The sequence below is a fragment of the Quercus lobata genome, chromosome 6 (genome assembly GCF_001633185.2).
Source record: "Quercus lobata isolate SW786 chromosome 6, ValleyOak3.0 Primary Assembly, whole genome shotgun sequence".
Taxonomy (NCBI): Eukaryota; Viridiplantae; Streptophyta; class Magnoliopsida; order Fagales; family Fagaceae; genus Quercus; species Quercus lobata.
The window spans coordinates 13,624,523-13,646,945 of NC_044909.1; the positions used below are offsets into that span (position 1 = coordinate 13,624,523).

General features: G+C 38.7%; 2 protein-coding genes across 3 annotated transcripts; both read right to left on the bottom strand.

Moving 5' to 3' along the window:
• Positions 1 to 1,222: 1,222 nt before the first annotated feature.
• On the bottom strand, positions 1,223 to 11,290 carry LOC115994898 (probable inactive DNA (cytosine-5)-methyltransferase DRM3). Of its 2 annotated transcripts, XM_031119237.1 has the most exons (11): positions 10,939 to 11,290; positions 9,666 to 9,783; positions 9,486 to 9,584; positions 9,097 to 9,193; positions 8,688 to 8,734; positions 8,083 to 8,193; positions 7,687 to 7,786; positions 6,571 to 6,698; positions 4,725 to 4,827; positions 3,308 to 3,387; positions 1,223 to 2,821 (listed from the first exon to the last, which is right to left on the bottom strand). In XM_031119237.1, the coding sequence occupies exons 2-11, from the start codon at positions 9,666 to 9,668 to the stop codon at positions 1,382 to 1,384; spliced, it is 2,208 nt and encodes a 735-aa protein (XP_030975097.1). In that variant the 5' UTR covers positions 9,669 to 9,783; positions 10,939 to 11,290; the 3' UTR covers positions 1,223 to 1,381. The 2 variants fall into 2 exon arrangements, with proteins under 2 accessions (XP_030975097.1, XP_030975098.1); XM_031119238.1 differs by lacking the exons at positions 9,486 to 9,584; positions 9,666 to 9,783 and having other exon boundaries at positions 10,939 to 11,250.
• A 6,684-nt stretch (positions 11,291 to 17,974) lies between these two features.
• On the bottom strand, positions 17,975 to 20,439 carry LOC115949864. Its single transcript, XM_031067132.1, has 2 exons — positions 18,891 to 20,439; positions 17,975 to 18,060 (listed from the first exon to the last, which is right to left on the bottom strand). Exons 1-2 carry the CDS (start codon positions 20,437 to 20,439, stop codon positions 17,975 to 17,977), a joined length of 1,635 nt encoding a protein of 544 aa, XP_030922992.1.
• Positions 20,440 to 22,423: the final 1,984 nt, after the last annotated feature.

Here is a 22,423-nt window from a genome sequence, read left to right on the forward strand (position 1 = left end):
TTTACTTATACCCGTGCATATGCACGAGTATATATTAATGGGCAAAACTTAGAGAAAGTACAATTAGATTCAACAATTGAAATCCAATTTTGCGTCATGTGTCCTAAATTATTTATTTTTAGAGAGAGTTTTATTTCTTAGTTTTGAAATCAAATGTGAAACCATATCATAAATATCCATCAAAGTGAGTTATTACACACAAAAACCAAAGAGTTTAGAATTAATGAACATAAAAAAATTGACAATTTACATTTTCTACCTAACAATATTCTTACAAGACTTTTTAAAAAGTTAAAAAATATATAAGAATAACTATTAATAATATTTAAATTATATATGTAAGAATTATATTATGCATCTTAATGTATATCTTTTAAATATATTCATGCATGTACATAGGTTACAAGCTAGTTTTATAAACATCCAAACCAAACCAAACCAAACCAAATACAATCAGGTTGAACATTTTTGGTTTTTTGTTAGGGGGGGCTTGATTGAGATGATTACCACATGTGCCTGTCCAGTCTGTTTTGCAGAGACGACAACTATGACACTAGGCAACGAAATAAAAACTCTGTGAGGACCACTTAATATTAAATGTCTAGATTCAGTTAACTAATCAATAATCATTAAAAAAAAAAAAAAAAATTAGTTTGTCTTGCATTGTTTAAGCTCGGACATCTTTTTTTAAAAATGGCTATTTCTTCAATTGGCTATGAAGAAAAGGAATATGATCACACAAGGGAAAACAATTCTTTAGAATTTAAGGTCGTTTAGCTGGCCATTGTGATCCAGATGATAGCACGAGTTGGTGATGCATGGCCTAAGAATCTCAAACTCGGTTTTGGGATGCACTCATTAAATTGCTACACGCCTGCTATTGATACAAAGGTTAACTCCCAGTACGTATTTGGATTAGGATTTTTTTTTTTCCTCCGTTAACTTATTAGATTATGTACAACTTTTTAAAACATGAGTTTTTTCAGTTGTATCAATGGCTATTACTATTGGCTTTCGGACATTTGGACTTTAAACATCTGACTCCAGTCTGCGATATATGATTTTTTTTTTTTCCAAGCACAGAAAAGGCTCTGCCTCCACCAATTACGTTTGTTTTAAATCGCTTTATGTTAAGATTAAAATGAACTATCTATCTTCAGTAAATAAGACAAATATTTTTTTTAGACTTCGATATGAAACTGATGATTTATGTTTACTTCCATTACTTTGAATTCCTCCTGCTTACAGGGTTTAATACGCATTATTCATCTAGCAGAGGTAAATGGTAAGATTCTCAAGCTCAAGCAAAGAACAATTCTGCTGATCATTGGTTAATTAGATGTACCAGAACAAGCATAGTAGGGAAAAAAATGCGAGCTACTCACCTGTTTCTTTCCACCATACTTCTTACACGTTGCAAAACACGAACAAACTCATAAAACAGTGAGAAGTCAAAACCTATGAGAGAGTCATCTTCTACAGCTATTTTAGAACTTGGGAAGTGAATGCATGGGTTCTGACAAATGACAAAGTCAAAACCGCCGAATTTTTTAATGAGATTCTCAATCTTGTTACTTGTTAGCTTCTGAATGTCTTCAATCTGCACCAACTCCCCAGTTTGTCCACTACTTTGCCACCACCTTCTGAGAATCATCCTCTTTGTTTCAGAGGTTTCTACAGACACAACACCTTTCAAAGGAATGCCAAGCTGGTTTAAAGTGATTTCTGCCCCACCAATTCCACTATATAATGACAACACTGTTAACCCTCCTGGGTACATTGACTTCAACACAGAGAGATGATAGCCCAACGTGTCTGTCTGGAGGCAGTATTTGAGTGATTGAAACCTATCTGTTAAACTATTCTCAGCAGCTTGAGTGTGATTCAATGGATAGCCTAGAATACGCTCTATATGTTCAGGTTCCATAGGAGCCAATTTATACTGGCCAACCCACACAAGATTTAATGTCCGGCAATGATGAAGGATATCTCTCTGCTGTTCAGATGAGAGCAGTCCTCGAGAATCAGTTAACATCCTTCCAAGCCTATCACAGAGCAGAGATGTTCCACTGGTTCCAGAACTGATGCAGTTTAACTGCTTCCTTGTATCCCATGATGGCCACCATTGCTTAGTATGTGGTATAGCGTCTTCGATGGTCATTGGAGGCTTTGGAAGGAGGTGCAGCCTATTTTCAGTAGGAAGATTGTGTACATAGCCTTCTTTTCTACTCAAGGCTGAGAAAAACTGGGTATTAACAAATTCAGGCTCAAGGGCATATAAGAACTGTGAAATTTTTGCCCAAGAGTCATGAGATATATTCACAACATTTGCATAACAGAAATATGGAGGTTTAGCTACCATTCTATCAAGACTCTTGGACGGATTTTCTCTGAATAGATTCGGCCTTCCGTATCTGGTGATTTTTGGGTCGACTTTTTCTTCAATCCACGTAGAGTCAACAAAAGAACTTGAGTCATCAATATTCTCCTGTTTCGGTCTTTTCCCCTTACTATTTCCCCCAATATTAATATTCCTAGACTGAGAAACAGAATCTGGACAGTCATCAAAAGACTCTTGTTTTGGCCTTTTTCCTTTAAAGGTTTGCTCAACATTGATATTTCTCGAATGAGATACAGCAGCACCGTTAATATTTCTCGAATGAGATACAGCACTACCGTTGATATTTCTCGAATGAGATACAGCACTGTTGATATTTCTCGCATGAGATACAGAACCATTCATATTTCTCGAATGAGAAACAGCATCGAAACTATAATCCTCTGTCTTCACTTTTACAGTTCCAAAAGCATATGAGGAATACTGCACCAAAAAGTTTTATAGTTAGTAAACGGTAAACCAACTAATAGATGAGAATACCATATATGACCATAATTTCATAGCATGCACAGAAAAAACCAAACGTATGATACACATCTCAACCTGTACAGAACTTTCAGGTATCACCAAAAATTTGAATGTGAGTAAGAATAACTGAACTGAGAGCTTAAAACACAGGAGACATGGTATGTGACCACTGAGAAGGAAACCCTAATCTGTGAGGTTATCCATGTCATAGACCTTATATTACCAGGAGTGCCATCTATGACATTAACATTAAGGTGGGCAACATGGTGTTCGAAATAGAGCTGCCAATTTGAATGAATAACCAAAATGTTTATAAACAATATTAAGCCACATAATAGGAACTATTGCTGGAGAACTACCAATATCAGGAAAAAGCTATAGGAAGCTAAATTCAGAAAACTTTTAAAAATTAATAACTTCATTGCGAGAATGAACTAAAACCTCAGATCCTCCAACACAGCTCTTAGAAATTTGATCTGCAAAAATGGAGTCAGCAAGTTCTGAAACTGGAATCTCTGAACCTGAAATACAGCACATAAGCAACAAGTCAGGGTTGGAAACAAGCTAAACATGTAGTGCCTAGCATTTTTTATTACTTAAAATAACTAAATCAGCACCAGTCAAAAGCTTGGATATTGTGCGGATTTGTGGAAAGTCTCATAGTTGTCAAAATGCGAATTGTATTGTGAATCGATACATTTCTTTTCTTTGTTTCTTTGTTTTTTATTTTTTTGGTATCGGGTAGTGTATCGTAAGATTCATAGACGCTTTATAAAAAAATTTAAAAGAATTATAGATAACATATATAAAATGTATATTCATTATAAATTGGGAACATGTTGAACTAATGACTAATTTAATCATCACTTATGTGATTATATTTAACAAAGCTATCTAAATAAACTACACTGAAATATATTTATAACAACATTCAAATTGGTCAAACTCAAAAGTAATAATACATGAGATATATGCCAAAATAATAATTTCTTTCTCATCATAATCATCATCTTGCCTAATCAACTTCATCCCCATAGTCCAAGTTAATGTTATCATTATTTTCATCGTATTGCAAAGTCATTTCTTTATTGACATCTTCGTCATCTCCAACATTTACCATCTCTTTTTATTCTCCTATCTCAATAACTTTTTCTTATTTTTCTGCATGCTTCTTCTTCGCATTCTAGTTTCTAGGAATTATAACAAAACTAACAAAAAACAATTATATTGTCATTTAATAGTTTATTCACAATAAAAAAGAAATTTGGAAAAGTGAAAGTGAAGTGTCAAGTGTGGTGATCCAAATTTTGTAAAAAAGAGAGAGGAGGTGAAAAAACTCATGGACATGTTATTAAATTTGGCTAAATCAAGTAGCCCAATAAATTTGTAAAAAAAAAAATTATAACTTGTTGGATTCAAGTTAAAGAACAAACTTTTAACCAAAAAAAAAAAAAAACAATTTAAACCTAAATGTCTATGTATCGTCTAACATGTGCTTTTTTTTTATATAGTTAAACGCTGAAGTGTACAATACATATGATACACATCTATGTACATATACATAAGTACAAAATTTCTGGAAGGGCAAAGAGTTTTATGAGTTATCAGACAAATCTCATCAGATACAGTAACTCATCCTGTACTTGCATGCAGTTCTATTCTAATTGGAAAGGCTGAGTGAGACACGTGTGATTTCAGTAAAGATATTTAAATGAGCACGAAGGTCCAAAGAGTACTTCCACAAAATTAAGACCTTGGCCCCCTACCGCCCAAAAAACAATAAGCTATCTTGTTCATCTTGGTTTATTATAGGGTTGAGCATTGTTTTGATAATATTCAAAATTATATAATTACTTACCGTACTTCTCAATTGCAGATGAAACTTCACTCTCAGAGAAACCCATTTCAAGCAAACGCAGTGTTTTCTCCATAGTCCCAAACAGGGTTTCATTATTAGCATGCTGAGAATCAAAAGGTTAGATTGTTAGGAATTGCTTGAATCATATATAACATGGACATTGGGTGATAAATCTCCAAAAATAACATGACAGGTAATTTCATATGCCAAAAAAGAAGAAAACAAATTGTGCCAAACTTGGCACAAAGATCTTCAAGAGATTCATTCATCTTACTCTCAAGGTAGTTTCAAACACTACACAAGTCTCTTGTTTATAATTGGTCACTTCATTTCTCAAAAAATGTCATAAAAGCTATGCTTATGTAACAGCCCTCTTAAAGGTGTGCCAAGCACAGAAGTAAATAAACTTATTTCATTTTTCTAGTTCGTGAAAATACTTCTTCATTAAGGCTGCGTTTGATTCGACTTCAAACGAATTCCGGAAATCAATTTCCGGAAAATGGAGCGTTTGGCTGTGACGGAAAACGTTATTTTCCGGAAATTGAATTCCGGTTGACCGAAATTTTCAGCCTTGACCACGGAAAATGAATTCTGTCTTTGTTTTCACTTCAAATGACTTCCGGAAAAAGAGAGAGAGAGAGAGAGAGAGAGAGAAAAGAGAGAGCCCAGTTCAGTGAGAGCCCAGATCAGAGAGAGAGAGGGACGATCGCGCCGACGAGCGGCGCGATCGACGATCGCGCCGCTCGTCCGACGATCGCACCGCGCCGACGAGCGGCGCGGTGCACGATCGCGATCGTCGATCGAGCGACGATCGCGATCGTCGATCGAGCGACGATCGCGATCGACGAGCACAGACGAGCGCGCTCGTCTCTCGTCGATCGACGATCGCGATCGACGAGCGCGCTCGTCCCTCGTCGATCGACGAGAGCGATCGACGAGCGCGTTCGTCGATCGCAATCGTCGATCGACGATCGCGATCGTTCGTCGATCGCGCTCGTCGATCGATCGCGATCGTTCGTCGATCGCGCTCGTCGATCGATCGCGATCGTCGATCGACGAGCGCCGCTCGTCGGACGCTCGTCGGACGAGCGTTTCGCCGGATTTGATGTATTTTCTGGGTTGTGGCTTGTGTGTTTTCTGGGTTTGTGTTTTCCTCCTTCTTTTCCAAACACTAGAAAATATTTTCCGGAAAATTTTTTGAAATACAACCAAACACACAAAAATATTTTCCTTTTCCGGAAATTAACATTTCCGGAAAATATGTATTTTCCAGAAAACGTTTTACGGCAACCAAACACAGCCTAAGCTGCATTTCAACCATAACAACATGGTATCATAGTAAGATGTGAGAGAAAAATGGTCTTTGTGACCCCCTATGAACATGTCAAAAAGAAAGGCAGTAAACTAGTGATAAATTCTAGGGAGTGTTACATATGCATGTTCCATGCTATTATTACTTTCCTATTGTATAACTTTTTAGAAGATCACATAAAGAAAATTTCAAGCAAACATTGACCACTCTAATATGGGTTGTACTTGCAGCATCCCAATCAAAACCAGAGAAGAAAAATTCGACGGATATCTAGTGAAATAACAGACCTGAGTTGAGGTCAACAAATTTCTTGTTCAACCCATCTTTGGAAATTGTCATCTAAGGGATAACTTCTTGCCAAAGAGCTTTAGCTCAAATGGTGCTTTCTCCCCTCACAAAAGTGGGTGGAGGATGAGGTTGTGGTTTCAAAACCCAATGGTTGTGTAACTTTTTTTTTTTTAATAGGTAGATAGTGGAGGAGAGAGAGGTGGGGTTCAAACCACAGACAAAGTGCACCACAAAGAATGTCATTACCATTGGGCTATCACTTGAATTTCTAACTTCATCCCCCTGAGTTGTATCATCTGCGTCCTTTTCAAGCTCTTCAGCTATTTGGGCAGCAGTTATGAAGTCCACTAATTCAGTTATTTGAGCATCTTCACCTGAGACATAAGATAATGAGATGAACAAACTGATTAATTCAGTTACCATTAGAGAATAAAGTTCTTCTATATTAGAAGAAGAGCAAAATTAAAGCCAAGATGGAGTCTCATAGCCCAAGTACTGCCAAGTGCCAATACTTCTTAAAGAAACTGTGTACCAACCAGATAAGTGTTGAAAACAAACACAAATCTGATATGACATGTCCCAAAGTTGAGTCAAATCTATTTATACTAGTAGTTTAACAGTTTTCTTCACAATTAAGCTGCAAAGAGACAAGCAGACACATGATTTCCATATCTCTACAGTGCTTCACCTTGACTCAAACATATCTCCTGGCTCCTGAAAGTGTCAGTATTTATAACCCAAAACCAGAGCCTGTTTAAATTCATTGGCTGATTTGGCTTAAAACACAAGCTGAGTAAAAATAACTTGTACCTAGAAAAAAGTGAGGCTTAAAAAGTAGTACCCAGCCAAATAAGGCAAGCCACACACACACTAAACCATATGTAATTTATCATACCTCCCACTTTTATAGCAAGATCTCTCTGCGGTTTCACACTAGTACATTGCAAAATAATTATAGGCCACAACAAGTAAATTTTTTAGGCTCATCTATGCAAAAAATAAGTCTCAATTGTAAACCAATCACACAGATGTATCTTAAAGTTTGAAACATTTATTAAAAAAATAATAATAATAAATATTAAAATTATAAAATAAAAAACCCAAAATGTATCCATCAACAGGTACAATACAATATGCTGACTCTAAATTTACTGTTTTGATATCAAAAGCAACTTCAAAATACAAGTCTCATTGTAACGCCAGTAACATGCACTCAAATGTGTATTTCTACCCCCCTACAGTAACAGTAACTTAAACAATCCCCCAACACCCCAACTGAGAGATTGAGAGTGAGATTTTAAAAATGAAGATTTCACACATTTATACCTTTTAAAAATGAAGATTTCACAAATTTATACCTACCAAGCTTATCGATTGCAAATGCAACTTCATTTATAGAGAAATTCATCATCAGTAAGGATGCTCTTTTGTCATCACCAAATCCATTATGTACATCAGGCTCCTGCCAGAGATTGAAGATTATGCCAAATAACATGCAGCAAAAAAGGAACAGAAAAAAGCATTGACCTCTTCCTCCCTCCCCACATCAAAAAGGAAAAATTATAATCCAAAGCCAACCACAGTATTCCCCAGGTTAGCAATCTAGGTTTCCAAGATAGTTCAATTGACTTTTTAAAATAAATCACATAAAAAAATTTGCAGTACCCCCTAATTTGAGTCCTTCAGGATTACATAACAAAGGAAAAAAAAAATGATCACACGAACCAGATGATAGCACTATGGCAGCAAGTAGGTTACCTCTTTTGGTTGAACAACTGTTGGAGTTGCAATTTCTGGGCTACAAGGTTCCTTGTCATCAAACAAGCTATCTAAAGAATCTGATGACTCAGAATTCGATTTTTGAAGATCCTGTTTCATTCCAAAAAAGGTCAACTATTGCCCATTAGAACTTCTGTAGCAAATATCAGAACAATTGCTCAACAGATGAGTGAAAAGTAAAGAGTAATTAAATTGGCTTCTAGACCTGTAAGATTTATCATAGTGAACTGAAATAATCAAATTGCTTGATTATTATTTGGTTGGGCCACTACGACACTAACACACACTTGGTCAATCACCAAATTACTGAAATCCACAAAGATTTTCTCCCCATCCTAGAAAAAAAGTTCAATATCTACTACTTTGTGAACTAGACATGTCAGCTTAACAAAATGGACTCATAAAAAAATTCATTATTTTATCCATAAAGGTGAAACAGGTTCTGTCGAAACACGAAACAGCAATAGAGCTGTTCATACCAATTTCAAAGCTCTCCTACCTATACACATAAAAACTAGAAAGTATAGTGTGCTTAAATATTAGAGAAAAATCAGCATTGGTAAAGAAATTATTTGTTTACTTACAGAATATGCAATGAGAGTTTCCAACAACAAATCAGCATTCTCTTCACCTAAATATTAGAGAAAAAAACTCGTGAATAAATATCTTGGTCAAGACATTGGTATATCATTACAATTTTGTAAACTCGAAACTTTTTTTTTTGATAGGTAATCAAAGATTTATTTCATAAAAAGGACATCATGTTCACGATGGTGAACACTTAGACCTTAAAACAAAACATATGATAAAAAACTATACATAGAAGGTGTCTTAAGGATGCTGGTGAAGCCATGGGGGCCCAAATTTTGATGTGCATTAGTGCAGCTTTACTCCTATCCTAGTATATTACATTGCCATTTTTCGCCCTACCAACACCTACCCACTTCCAAATAAGACAAAACATAACAAAGTTTACATTTACACATGACATACCCTTTTCCTCAATCACTTTGTCAACAAGAGAGGGTAAGAATCCCATTCCAATAAAGAATGACTTTATACTGCTTCCTGATGAACTTGCAACATTGTCCTGGAATAGTAAAAAAATAAGGAATGTTAAGGAGCAAATTACTCATGCGCTAAGTCTCTAAGTCCAACTCCCAAAGTTACTATATATTTGGGTTTTGAGAGGTTAAAAAAGCAAGGATGTGACAATTAATTCAGTTCAGAAGACTGAAAAAACTTGCTCAAGAAAAGGATAGTTGGAGTTATTAAAAAATAATTGGAGATACAACAAACACAAATCTCAAACAATTTTGCTACCATTAGATCAAATAAAAGGTGTAGAAATTCATCAACAATTTAAAAAGAAAAGGCCATACCCCAACATGCCTTGAGTACAAGGGTTCAGGTGGTAACTCAAAGTCCAAGATCTCTTCCTTTGGCACTATTGCTTTCTCAGCATTTGAATTCGAGGAATCCTATAGAATTCATGTGTGAATATACAAATGCATTCAACTATCCCTAAGGACAAAGATTATCACTAAAACTTAGACACATACCATGTCAAGATAAAACAAATGCAACAATTCTTATAAAGAATTGTTAGCAATCCACCAAAAATTGCACCAATTAAGCCTCTGACAAAATGTTTGCAAAATAATAAGCAACAAAATCAGCCTGCAAACAAAAGAAAACCAAAATCAATGTAAATATAAAATTTCAATTACTCTGAAAGCAGCAATTTCCATATCTTTTAGCCTATCATGTAATTTTCGCTTATGAATGTGAATTACTTCACTAATTTTGGTTATATAGGTTAAGGGCAAAACTTAAGTGCAATATATTAGGTTCCTCAGTTAAATTCAAACACATGGTTGCATTGACCAATAAAACACAAATTATGTTATCTTTTCCAATGACATTTGAATTCAATGCAGTTATGTGTTTGAAATTATTTGGGAAACTTAATTTACTACAGCTAAGGATTTGTACCTAAGTTTCACTCATAGGTTAATTGCACTATTATCCCCTTGATTATGGTGCAATTCTAATGTTCCCCTTAATCTTCAAAAGTGTTCAACATCCCCCCTTAACCATGGCTAATAAAAACTTTATCCCATGTTGTTATGATTTTCATCAAATTTAACAAGAAAAAAAAAAACAGAAAAAACTTCTGACAGACCAAACGGGCAGGCACAAAATGCTTATTACCTATAGTTAATGGGGAAATTCAGAGGACATTACAACTTCACCATTGTTAAGGGAGCAAAGTGCAATTTGACCTCCCTTTTTTTTTTCTATTTTTTAAGTAATGATATTTTACTCAAAAAAACTACTTCATGTCATAATAACCAGAAAAGAAGCACAAAGAATTGTAAAGAATAAATTATCAACAATTTACAAATAGCCTTGTATATCAACTGGCATCTCCTAGTGTTTTCAACAGAGAGGTTCGTGTTCAAATTCAAAAATAAAAAAAATAAAAAAAAAAATTGCCCTAAAATTAAGTTCTGTGCATAATTCATAGCTAAGAAACATTTCGATCATTTTTATGGGCAAGTACAAACTACTCTCAAGAAGAGAATTAACTACACTTAAATCTTCACCAAACGAAAGACTTGTTTCCTTCTATTTTTTCCCCTTTTCTTTCGTTTTCTCAGAAACCAAACAAAATTGAAAACGAAAGGAAGAAAATTTCGAATTCAATTGAAGGAAAATGGAAGCGAACGCGAACCCTATTTGGTTGATACCATGCATGCAGGAAATGAAAACCGAAACAAAATTGAAAGAGCGGGGTGAGAGTGCATGTGAGTGCGGTGGTCCGCGGCGTACCTGATCGGCGAGAGAGCGAAGCAACTGAAGAGGCAGAGAGGCAGCGCGTGGAGAACACACGCTGCCACAGTAGTCAGATAAGTGAAGGAGCTGAGTAATTCGGTTCAGTTCATTTCAGTTCTGACGCTTCCGAGTTCACTAACGCAAGAAGCAAAGTAAGAAGGAGAGAGTGTTGGGTACAGCGAGAGCGAGAGCTACGCGATCACTGGCGCGTAGGTCTGTTAAAGTGTTTACAGTGTCCAATGGAATCGATTCCTGACTGTGTTACTACTTAGTACGTACTACTTACTTAGAAATGACACTGCCCACGGGCCCCAGAGGTTTTCAACTTTGAATTTCCAGCACCAAATTCTAGCATGTATTATTGTGTTGGCCAATTTGTACGGGTAAGAATATATTGGAATGGGAGAAACGTGGATGCAATGTATTGGATGAGACGCGAAACGTCTAAACACGTGTTGTGTATGTGTCATCTCGTGTTTAGTGCTTTCATGCATTGGACTTGTAATTATTTTTATACATGCGTATGTGATGTGCCGTGTTTAGCATCATGGTTTTAAAAACTAGGTTTTTTTCTTTTTAAACCAATTTTGGCTAATTTTTTACTGTTTTAAGAGTTTTTACTAGACCAAATTAGTACCTAGTTCAACCGGCTAATTTGATCCAATTTGTAAAATTATGGTGTTTAGTGCTCTCTTGCATTCAACGTGACACAAACATGACACATATGTTTTGTTGTTTCACAGTAAATTTGGATCAATCAATTTAAACCTAAAAATTGTTTTTCCGTTAATCATAAAATCTTTTGTAAAATTTTGTAAAACATTTAACATTAAAAAACATGGTTTTTTTTTTTTTTTAATAGAAATACACAATGGCAATCATTCCATCTGGTGGTTGGGTCATTGGTCAGGTCGCCAAATAGTAGTTTTGACGACCAGACCACTAACACAAGCTGCCAGACTGCCAGCTCTAGTAGCTAAACAATCGATTTTGGTAGTTTGTGCTTCAAATATTTTACAAGTCATATTAAATACCTAAAAATATTTTACAACAAAACAAACAAAATATTAATTACAAATCTAACGTGTTTTTATTTTTAAACACAAAGTCACGTCTGTGAAGTCTAATGTACCGAAACACTAGACGCAACTCAAGTTATATTGAATAAATATATTATAAAAATATTGAAAAATAAAAAGTATTGTCCAGTTTTTCCTCTAGTGAACTTGAGAGATTTCTTTCAAGAATAATAGAATTAAAAAAATATATATTATATCTCTCACATTTATTTATTTATTCTTGAAATATAGATTGCTTTTGTGGAGACTATGGCCCAAAATAATGTATTGGGCCTTGGGCCTTGTCCGAGAACACTAACAAGTTCGAGGAGAGAAACATGACTTAGGTGATCTACTTTACAAGCCTCATCATTGGGAAACAAAGGGAAGAATGTCCGAGGAGGAACTTCTTATTGAAAACGGCAAACCCAGACCAAGTGTATATTCAAGCAGTTGAAGTATGCCCCCTGAACACGTGAAAGAGAAGAAAACTCAAAATATCTAAGGAAAGGCTGTCACTTCCACATTAAATACATTGCAACTGCTTTTCTAGCCGCATTAATGTGGAGAAGACCCTTGAACAGTGTTGCCTTGGCTGCCGCAACTCACAAAGGACTGAAAGGGGTGTCTGATGGGATGGGTGCTCAAGTGGAGGTCCAGATGATCAACAAGTGTAAGACCCAGATGATCAGAAAGAGCCTATATAATGTAAAGAAGCCCCCATGAAGTAGGGAGCGAGAAAGAAAATGGATAATACTGTAGCATGCAAAAGAACCCTAATGTGGTGATCTGTACTCGTAAATAAAATCCTAAGTCTCCTCGGACAGAGGTCTTTTGACCATAATAGTTTTTATTCTTGTCTATTTGTTCCTCAATTCCATGCAAGTCATTGCTCAACTCATCTAAACTTAGTTCTTTAACCTATACTCTACAAAATTAATTATATACATACATAAAAAAAAATGCATTGACTATTAAGTCATATAAATTTGTTACATTAATCAATAAATCACATTATTAAATTTAATTAAGAAACTATATTTAAAAAATTAATTAAAAACCCTAAATTACAATACCTAAACAACAGTATCTAAATTGGCATATCCATTTTTAAATTCTTCTTATTTTAAGAGGATAGTGAAGAAAAAAATGTAGTAAAAAATTTGTAACTCGACATTTTTTAATATTTTTAATATAAAAATCTAAAATTTATATTCTGTAAGGACTCAATTTGTAACGATCTCAAACCCGTATTGGATTCGAACGCTAAAGGCCCAAACAATAAATTTGTAGAGCGTGGATATAAAAGAACTAGATTAACTTCAAAAGAAAAACGATTAAACTTAACGTTTTTAGATGGATTAGCACAAATATTACGATTAATTTCTCCTTGAAACAAGCTAAGTTCTTTATTTCATAAGGTTTTCCTCTAAGCGTCACTTGTTTAGAAGTTCCGATCTTTCTCTCAATGCATTCTTCCATGTTATATACTGCCCTCTTGGTGTCATCTTCACCACACACGTGTAGGTTGGATTCGGGGGATCCCTTCCTGTCCCATCCAACACTTCCTGAAACCTTCAACCAGCAGCTATAAGGCTGCTTCATCACTGTTCAGGCATCACCTCCACATTAATGCGGCCAGAGAGTTGGTTGAGAGGCAATTAATGCGGAGGCAGCAGTTATTAAAGATATTTGTTTGATCTTTTCTTTCTTACCCTTGGTCCCATGTCCCACCTTTAGTGGTAATGTAGCTCTGAAATGTGTTTGTAATAATATGGTGTTCAAGTCATCCTCGGACACATATTGCCGAGAAGGATTTTGTCCTCGGACGAATACTGGACCCATCTCATGTGATATTTACTCCTCTTTTCATTTGGTTCCCCTAATAACCTTATATGGGCCTCCTCGGACGGTTTTACGTCCTCGGATGGGCCACAGGCCCAGTTAGCTCGGTTTTAATAATTATTGATTAATCGACCCCCACAATAGCCCCTCAAAATATTGCTTTTCGACTCCTCGGGAGAAAAGACTGATTTTGATGTCATAAGCCCATCTCCTTTTACGTTTTGGGTATGCTCTTGACGCTTCAACGACCCGAGCGAGGCAGCATTAAATTTTGGCGACGCCCCTGTCTCCCACATTCAACGGTAAGATGTAAACCGAACGGTAGGGGGTCTGTCTCGTTTTGCGAGTGGGAACTTTCCCACTTCTGCACGACTATAAAGGAATTCTTAAATCAATTCTCTTTCTTACCTTCAGTGATCACACAATTCTAGAGCTCATACACTGAACCTGTCTTTTCTTCCTTTTTGTCGTTTTACTGGGCATCTACAAATACTAAAATCTTGTCTGAGGACCCTCTTTAAACCTGTAAGTCTTCTCAAAACCTTTACAGCTTTCATCTTAAACTCGTTAATTTCTCTACTAAACCCTTTAGAAAAATGGGGAAAGAGGGTAAGTTTCGATGTCTAGTTGAGTCCGAGGAGGGTATGAGAAATTTCTGCGCTAAATACAGGATCCCCTCAATAGTGGGTGTGAGGTATGCAGCCCAGGGGGAATGGGCCGGTGCTAGAAGAACCGGGGAAGTGGTCATTCCCATAATTACCTTCATAGAAGGCGGGATGACCATCCCCATGGGTAAGATTACTAGGAACTATCTTAGGTTCTTTAGGTTATCCCCAACTCAGTGTGCCCCAAACATGTTTAGGGTCCTGGGAAGTATAAAAGTCTTGAATGAGAGAATGGACCTAAACCTGACCCATCACGACATGAATTGGGTGTACAACCTCCACCATTTAAAGGGGCAGGGATACTATCTCAAGTTGAGGTATCCCGCGGTGAGACTAATTCAATGCCTTCCCACTTCAAACAAGAACTTAAAGGAGAATTTCCTTATCTTTTATGGGGAATGGCATGATGGTCTGTCATGCCCCATGGAGGAAGGAGAACCAAGTGGGAATGCAGTCATAGATTCACAACGTTTGGTTTATATATACGTATTTTCCCCTTTCTTTTCTTTTTTTTTGTTTGTTTTGAGTCTTAGTATTCTTATCTCTAACGATGCTTCACTTCAATTCAATGATTCTGCAGATAAACGTTCCACCAAGCCCAGACTTAGCTTAGTCAACAAAGCAAGTTTGGACAGGGTATTGAAAGCCGAGACATACGTGAACGAAACTGACGGCCAACTCCGAGCAGCCCATTTAATCCTCGGATACACCCCCCTCTCGTTTGCTTTCCAAGCGCCGAAGTGCGTGATCAGAGCCCGTGATCCTTGGCTTCACCGTATTAGTGTTGCCTACAAGGGGTTCGTCGTTCCAGAAGGTATTCCACTTCCTAAGAACACCTCCCGCACTAAGCCTCTTTTTATGGCCGCCATCTCAACAGGAGCCTCTTCATCCCAGCCTGTCCTCAGGGAAGGGGAAGTAAAAGAGAAAGAGGAAGAAGAAGAAGAAGAAGTTGTAGAACTCTCAGATTCCTCGGACGACTTTGGAATTTTTGATCAACCTATACGCTCCAAGGAAGATCTTGATGAGATGGGAATACAAAGGAAGCCCCAAAGAAGTCTAATGGAGTTGATTGAGAATCAGCCTGGGAAGAATGCGCCGGGAAAACCAACGTAATCCCAGATTCTTTCTCTTCCCACCAGGTCTCCTCCTCCTACTCCTCATCAACCTCCCCAGCCGGTCAGAACTGATACTGCCGAGTTGAAAATGTGCAGGGAGCTGAAAGGGAAGAATGTAGTGGATGCTGGAAAGTCCCATCCGACCCGGGAGGAGGATGCCCAGCGAGCTACAAAGCAGCAGAAAACTAGCCACCCTGCTCAGCATGGCCAGGAGAGGTCTGACATTCAACCTCCTGAGCCACAAGCATGGTTGCCAGCACCTATGTACGGTAGGGAGCCACTACGAGATGATGCATCTATTAGGGACTTCAACGGTGGCGTTGGGTGTCACATAGCCTCGGCTATAGAGGAGGCTTTATTGCTCCTAAAGGACATGGCCGAAATAAAGAATGCAAGGAAGAATGACTCATCCTCAATAACAAAAGATATTTGGGAATGGTATAGTGCTAACTCTCTTCTTTTTCTTTTTGTGATCATTACTCATTGATGTACACTTTTTATTGACTATAGTGCTAATTTCTTCCTTTTAGGTTATCCAAAACACTTTTAAACTGAATGAGATGCTCAATAACTGCTACAGTCAGCTAGACGATGAAAGGAAGAAACAAGCGTCGGTTGTACAAGCTCTGACAATATTAGAGCAAGACTTGGCGACTGCGAAGAAGAAATTAGCCGCTGAGGAGCAAGCTCACAAAAGCGCTGACTCGGCCTTGGAAGGCTTCCAAAAGCAAGCCGAGGACCAGGGAAAGCGCTTGCGTGAAGCAAATGCAGAATTAAAGGCTGTCCGGAAGCAAGTTGCAGTCCTTAAGAAGCACTTGGAGGAAACCCAAAAATTGAGGGAGCAAGTTGAAAAGTCCAGGGAGGAAGCTGAGAGAGCAAAGGCCGAGACCGAACAGGCAACGAATGAGGCCGAACAGAAAGGCTACGAAATCGGGGTGGCTGAGACGGAGGAGACACTAAGGGTAGAGGTGTCGATGGTGTGCCGCATCTACTACGCCCAAACTTGGGATGAAGCCCTTAACCGAGCTGGGGTTGAGGCTTCATCCGAATTAAGGAAGGCAGAGAATGTGTTCTACTCAACAGCAATCCGCACCTCGGCTCCTCCATCCAATCAAGCTGAAGACACTCCCTTATCCACTAATCCTAATCAGGAGGTTTTGCCTCCAAGTCTTCCTCCTCCTGGCCAACCAGAACTAACTAAAGAGAATAATGCCCCTCCAGAAGCCTCCTTAGACAAGACTGCAGCAGCTTCTGAGGCAAAGGTGGCCTCTCAAAGCTTTCAACAGGATTTGGCTTCCACAGTCATGCCAACTGGGGGAGCTACTAAGGATAAAGAGGGAGTCACTACCTCGGAGGCAGATAAATCAGCCAACCAAGCTCCCAAGCTCCAAATTAAGTTGAAAAAATAGGACTTATTTTGTAATTTGATTAGGACTTTTGTAAGGATATTTATGTTTATTTGCTTATTGTTGTTGCTATTTTATCTTATTTTTGTACTTGTTCACTGTGTTATCTTAATTTGAATGGATTCATTTTGACTATCTTTCGTTTGCAAGAGAAAAAATAATTTATAAACATTAACAATTGGCAATTAAAAATGGGTGATAAACATTAATACTATGAGGTCTCAGGGAGACATTTTGGATACATATGTATTCCTTCTAATAAATTGAAACTTAAGGGAATGTTCAAAAGTTGGATAAAGTTGAGTCTAAAGTACTTCAGTTATACCTTGGATGATGTTCATAGGCTTAGTGGGGTTTATATCTTCAATGGGTAATTAAACATCCTATGATCTTAGGACGATATTTGAAAATTTGTTATCCTGGAATGTATAAGCCCAAGTGGCCCTAGCATTTTAACAACAAGAGGTTGTATTGGTTTCTAAGGAACCCACTTAGTGACCCAATAGATTTCAGAGGGTACTAATTCCTACCAAGTTTGTGGTCTGAGGACTTGACATATCTTAGTTTATATTTAATACTTCACAAGATGCCATTGGATATTAATTTCCACTAAGTTTGTGGTCCGATAACCTGACATAACTTAGTTTCTATTTAATACTTCAATAGATGTCATAGGGCATTAATTTCCACTAAGTTTGTGGTCTGAGGACCTGACATAACTTAGTTTCTGTTTAATACTTCAATAGATGTCATTAGACTTGGAAACACAAGATGCATGATCAGCATAAATTAAAGGAAAACACAAACTAGACTACTTTTATTAATAATAATACCTCTTGAGATTATTTACATTCCAAGGATGGAGTACAGCTTTTTCATCTAGGTCTTCCAGATAATAGGCTCCTATTCCGGCTACTGAAGTAATCCGATAAGGCCCTTCCCAATTAGACCCCAATTTTCCCTAAGCTGGATTCTTGGTGGTTCCCAGAACTTTCCTCAACACCAGATGTCCTACTGCTAACGGTCTCAGCTTTACATAAGTATCATAGCCTTACTTGAGTTTATACTGGTAGTAAGCCAATTGGACCATTGCATTCTCTCTTCGCTCTTCGATCAGGTCTAAACTTTTTTCCAACATCCCATCGTTATTGTCCGAGGAAAATGTACTAGTCCTTAACGTTGGGAATCTAGTTTCCAGAGAGATGATGGCCTCGGCTCCATAGGTCATGGAAAAAGGAGTCTCTCCTGTTGATCGTTGAGGCGTTGTTCAATAGGTCCAAAGAACATGTGGCAGTTCCTCCACCCATTTTCCTTTTGCGTCATCCAGCCTCTTCTTAAGTCCGCTGACTATTACCTTATTAACAACTTCAACTTGCCCATTCCCTTGAGGATAGGTCGGAGTGGAATATCTATTCTTTATACCTAAGTCTAAACAGTATTGCCTGAAGGCCTTACTATCAAATTGAAAGCCGTTATCCGAGACAAGAGTGAGCGGAGTTCCAAATCACGTGACAATATTCTTCCAGATAAATATCTTAACATCTACGTCTCTGATGTTAGCCAAAGGTTTAGCTTCAACCCATTTAGTGAAATAATCTGTGCCGACCAGTAGATACTTTTTGTTTCCTAAGGCTTTAGGAAAAGGGCCGACAATATCTAGCCCCCATTGAGCAAAAGGCTAAGGGCTGGACAGAGGGTTGAGAATTCCTCCAGGCTGGTGGATGTTTGGAGCGAACCTTTGACATTGGTCACATTTTCTAACATACTCTTGCGCTTCCTTCTGCATATTTGGCCACCAATATCCTTGAGTAATGACCCGGTGTGATAGGGACCTTCCCCCTATATGACTTTCACAAATGCCTTCATACAGCTCCTCTAGGAGTGACTCTGACATCTCGGGATGTACACAAAGTAGGTACGGCCCAGAAAAGGACCGTTTGTATAACTTTTTGTCTTCGGATAACCAAAACCGAGGAGCTTTCCTCCGTATTTTCTCAGCTTCTATTTTCGCTTCGGGCAAGATGTCCCTCTCGAGGAATTTCAATATGGGATCCATCCAGCTCAGCGCTAGACCGACTTGATGAACCTGAAAAACGTCCTTTTCTGGTAGGGTGGGGGTATACAAATCTTTTACGATTATCACTCGAGGAAAACTCCGTGTTGAAGAGGTGGCAAGGGTTGCCAGGGAATCGGCGTGGATATTCTCACCTTGGGGGATATGCGACAAGTCGAAAGACTCAAATTTCGTTTGCATACGCCTAACTTGACTCAAATACCCCTGCATTCTTGGATCTCGGGCTTTCAGTTCTCCTTTCCCTTGGCCGACTACCAATCTTGAATCCGAGAATAATTCTACTACCTTTCCACCCATTTTCTGGACCATACTTATTCCCATCAACAAAACTTCGTATTCTGCTTCGTTGTTAATAGCCAAGAATCCCAACCTCAAGGATTTCTCAATGATGATCTCTTCAGGGGATATCAAAACTAGCCCTACTCCTGCCCCCCGTTGGTTTACTGCTCCGTCCACATATACCCTCCAGGAGGAACCGCCTTGTGTGGATATCAGACCAACCGACTTTTCATCCATGTCACTTTGCTTCATGTTAGCTTCTTCTGGACACTCGGCGAACTCAGCTACCAGATCGACAAGGACTTGGCCTTTCATAGGGGTGCGAGGCATATACTTGATGTCGAAAGCACCTAGGATTGTGCCCCACTTAGCAATTCTCCCAGTGTAATCAGCACTTCTAAGTATGGACTTGAGAGGTAACTGGGTTAAGACAACCACAGTATGAGCCTGAAAGTAATGTGGAAGTTTGCGTGTTGCATGGACCACCGCCAAGATGGCCTTTTCCAATGATAAGTATCTCACCTTGGCTTCATGAAGAGACTTACTTACGTAATAAACTGGTCTTTGGACGCCGCTGTCCTCTTGTATTAAGACAAAACTAACTACATGAGGGGCAACTGCCAGATAAGCAAACAGCACCTCATCCACCTCAGGACTAGACATGATTGGCGGCCTGGATAGGTACTCTTTCAACTGCTGAAACGCCACAGCACACTCCTTGGTCCATTCAAATCCTTTCCACTTATACAGTAGAAGGAAAAAGGGACGACACCTCTTGACCGACCTGGAGATAAATCGGTTCAAAGTAACAGTCATTCCAGTCAGTTTCTGCACCTCTTTTGGATTCCGAGGTGCTTGTAAATCGTTGATGGCCTTAATCTGATCTGGGTTTACTTCAATTCCTCTATGAGTCACCATATACCCCAAGAACCTCCTGGAGCCTACACCAAAGGAACACTTTGAAGCATTCAGACGTAGCTTATGCTTTCTCAGTATTCCAAAAATGTTCGTAAGATCCTCTACATGCTCAAACACCACTTTACTCTTCACTACCATATCATCGATAAAGACTTCAATTTTTCTGCCCAGTTGCGGTTCGAACATTTTAGTCATCATCCGTTGATAGGTAGATCCTGCATTTTTCAAACCAAAGGGCATCACTTTATAATGATAATTTCCAGTAAGGGTGACAAATGCCATCTTCTCTTGATCATCCAACGCTAGCGGTATTTGGTGGTATCCTTAAAGGCATTCAAAAAACTCATCCGAGGATGACCAACGGTTGCATCCACCAACTGGTCTATCTTCGGCATGGGAAAAGGATCCTTGGGACAAGCTTTATCGAGGCCCGTGAAGTCTACACACACTCGCCACTTTCTTGTCTTCTTCTTTACCACCACCGTATTAACTAACCATTGAGGGTAAAAAACTTCTTTGATAGCCCCAGCCTGCTTAAGCTTGGCCACCTCACTTCTGACAGCTTCGGCGTGCTCTTTTGATGGTCGCCGAGGTGGCTGTCTTTTCGGAATAACAGAGGGATTCACGTTGAGTCGATGACAAATGAAGTTCGGATCTACACCCGGGGCTTCATATGGGCTCCATGCGAACACATTTACATTTTCTTTGAGGAATTCTAGCAATCGCTCCTTCTCTTGCAAAGGCAGCTTAGCCCCAACCTGGAAAAATCTTTCTGGATCATCAGCAACAATTACCCTCTCCAAATCTTCACACTTTACCTCGTCCGCTAATCCATCTAAGGGTAATGCTGGGGGTTTTAATTGCTATAATTCATTATCGGCTGTAGTTGAGGTCTCCGCCTCTGGCCGATGTTGTATAGCTGCTACTAGGCACTGTTGAGCTGCAACCTAGCTTCCTACTATCTCCAATACTTGGCCCCCAGATGGGTACTTCACTTTCTGATGTAGAGTAGATGAGACTGCTCCTAGGATATGAAGCCAAGTTCTGCCCATAATAGCCGTGTATGGAGAGAAAACATCTACAACAATAAAGTCCACCTCTACCACATCCATACCGGTTTGCACAGGTAGTCTGATCTGTCCTTTTGGAACGACCATCCTTCCATCAAAACTCACCAGAGGGGAACTGTAGGCTGCTAAGTCCTCAGGCTTCAATCCTAGCCCCTTATACAAATCTGGGTACATTATATTAACAACACTACCTTGATCAATCATTACCCTTTTTACATCGTACCCACCAATTCTCAGCGTGACCACCAGAGTATCATCATGGGGCTGTATGGTTCCAATCTTGTCCTCATCTGAAAAGCCCAAAATCAAGGGGATGTCCACCCTGGTTCTCTTTGACGCTTGGCAATGATCCTCAGCAAGAGGTCGGAATACCAACAGTACCCTGGAAAGACAAGATCCAGTCCTCCCTGGGGTAGCAAAAATAACGTTTATTGTGCCACGGGGGAATCTTGAAGAAGCGTCCCTACGCATCTCTGAGCCTACCTGGCCTACCTGGCCTACCCTACCACTGGAATGATGCAAGAGTTGCTTCAATTTCCCTTCTCGGACCAGCTGCTCCAAATGGTCCCATAAATTTCTGCAATCCTCCGTCGTGTGCCCATGATCCTGATGATAGTGGTAATAAAGGTTTGGATTGCGTCTCTTAGGCTCTTCTGCCATCTTGTTTGGCCATTTAAAAAATGGTTCATTCTTTATCTTCTCCAATACTTGCTGTACTGGCTCTTGAAACACTGTATTAACCACCTGGGTGTTAGCAGAACTTGATTGCCCAACGAAGTCTTTCCGAGGTCGGTTACTATTGTAACGGTCCGACCTGAAATCCCTCCTCTCCTGAGGGATTACCTTAGCCTTTCCTTTTCCCTGAAGTTGGTCTTCTTCTACTCTTCTGTACTTGTCAATCCTATCCATTAATTGGTGTACACTAGTAACAGGTTTACCAGTTAGAGATTTTCTTAAATCATGCTCGGTTGGAAGACCAGCCTTGAAAGTACTTATGGCCACATCATCGTGCTCTCCCTCTATTTCATTAAACATTTCCCAGTATCTATCTG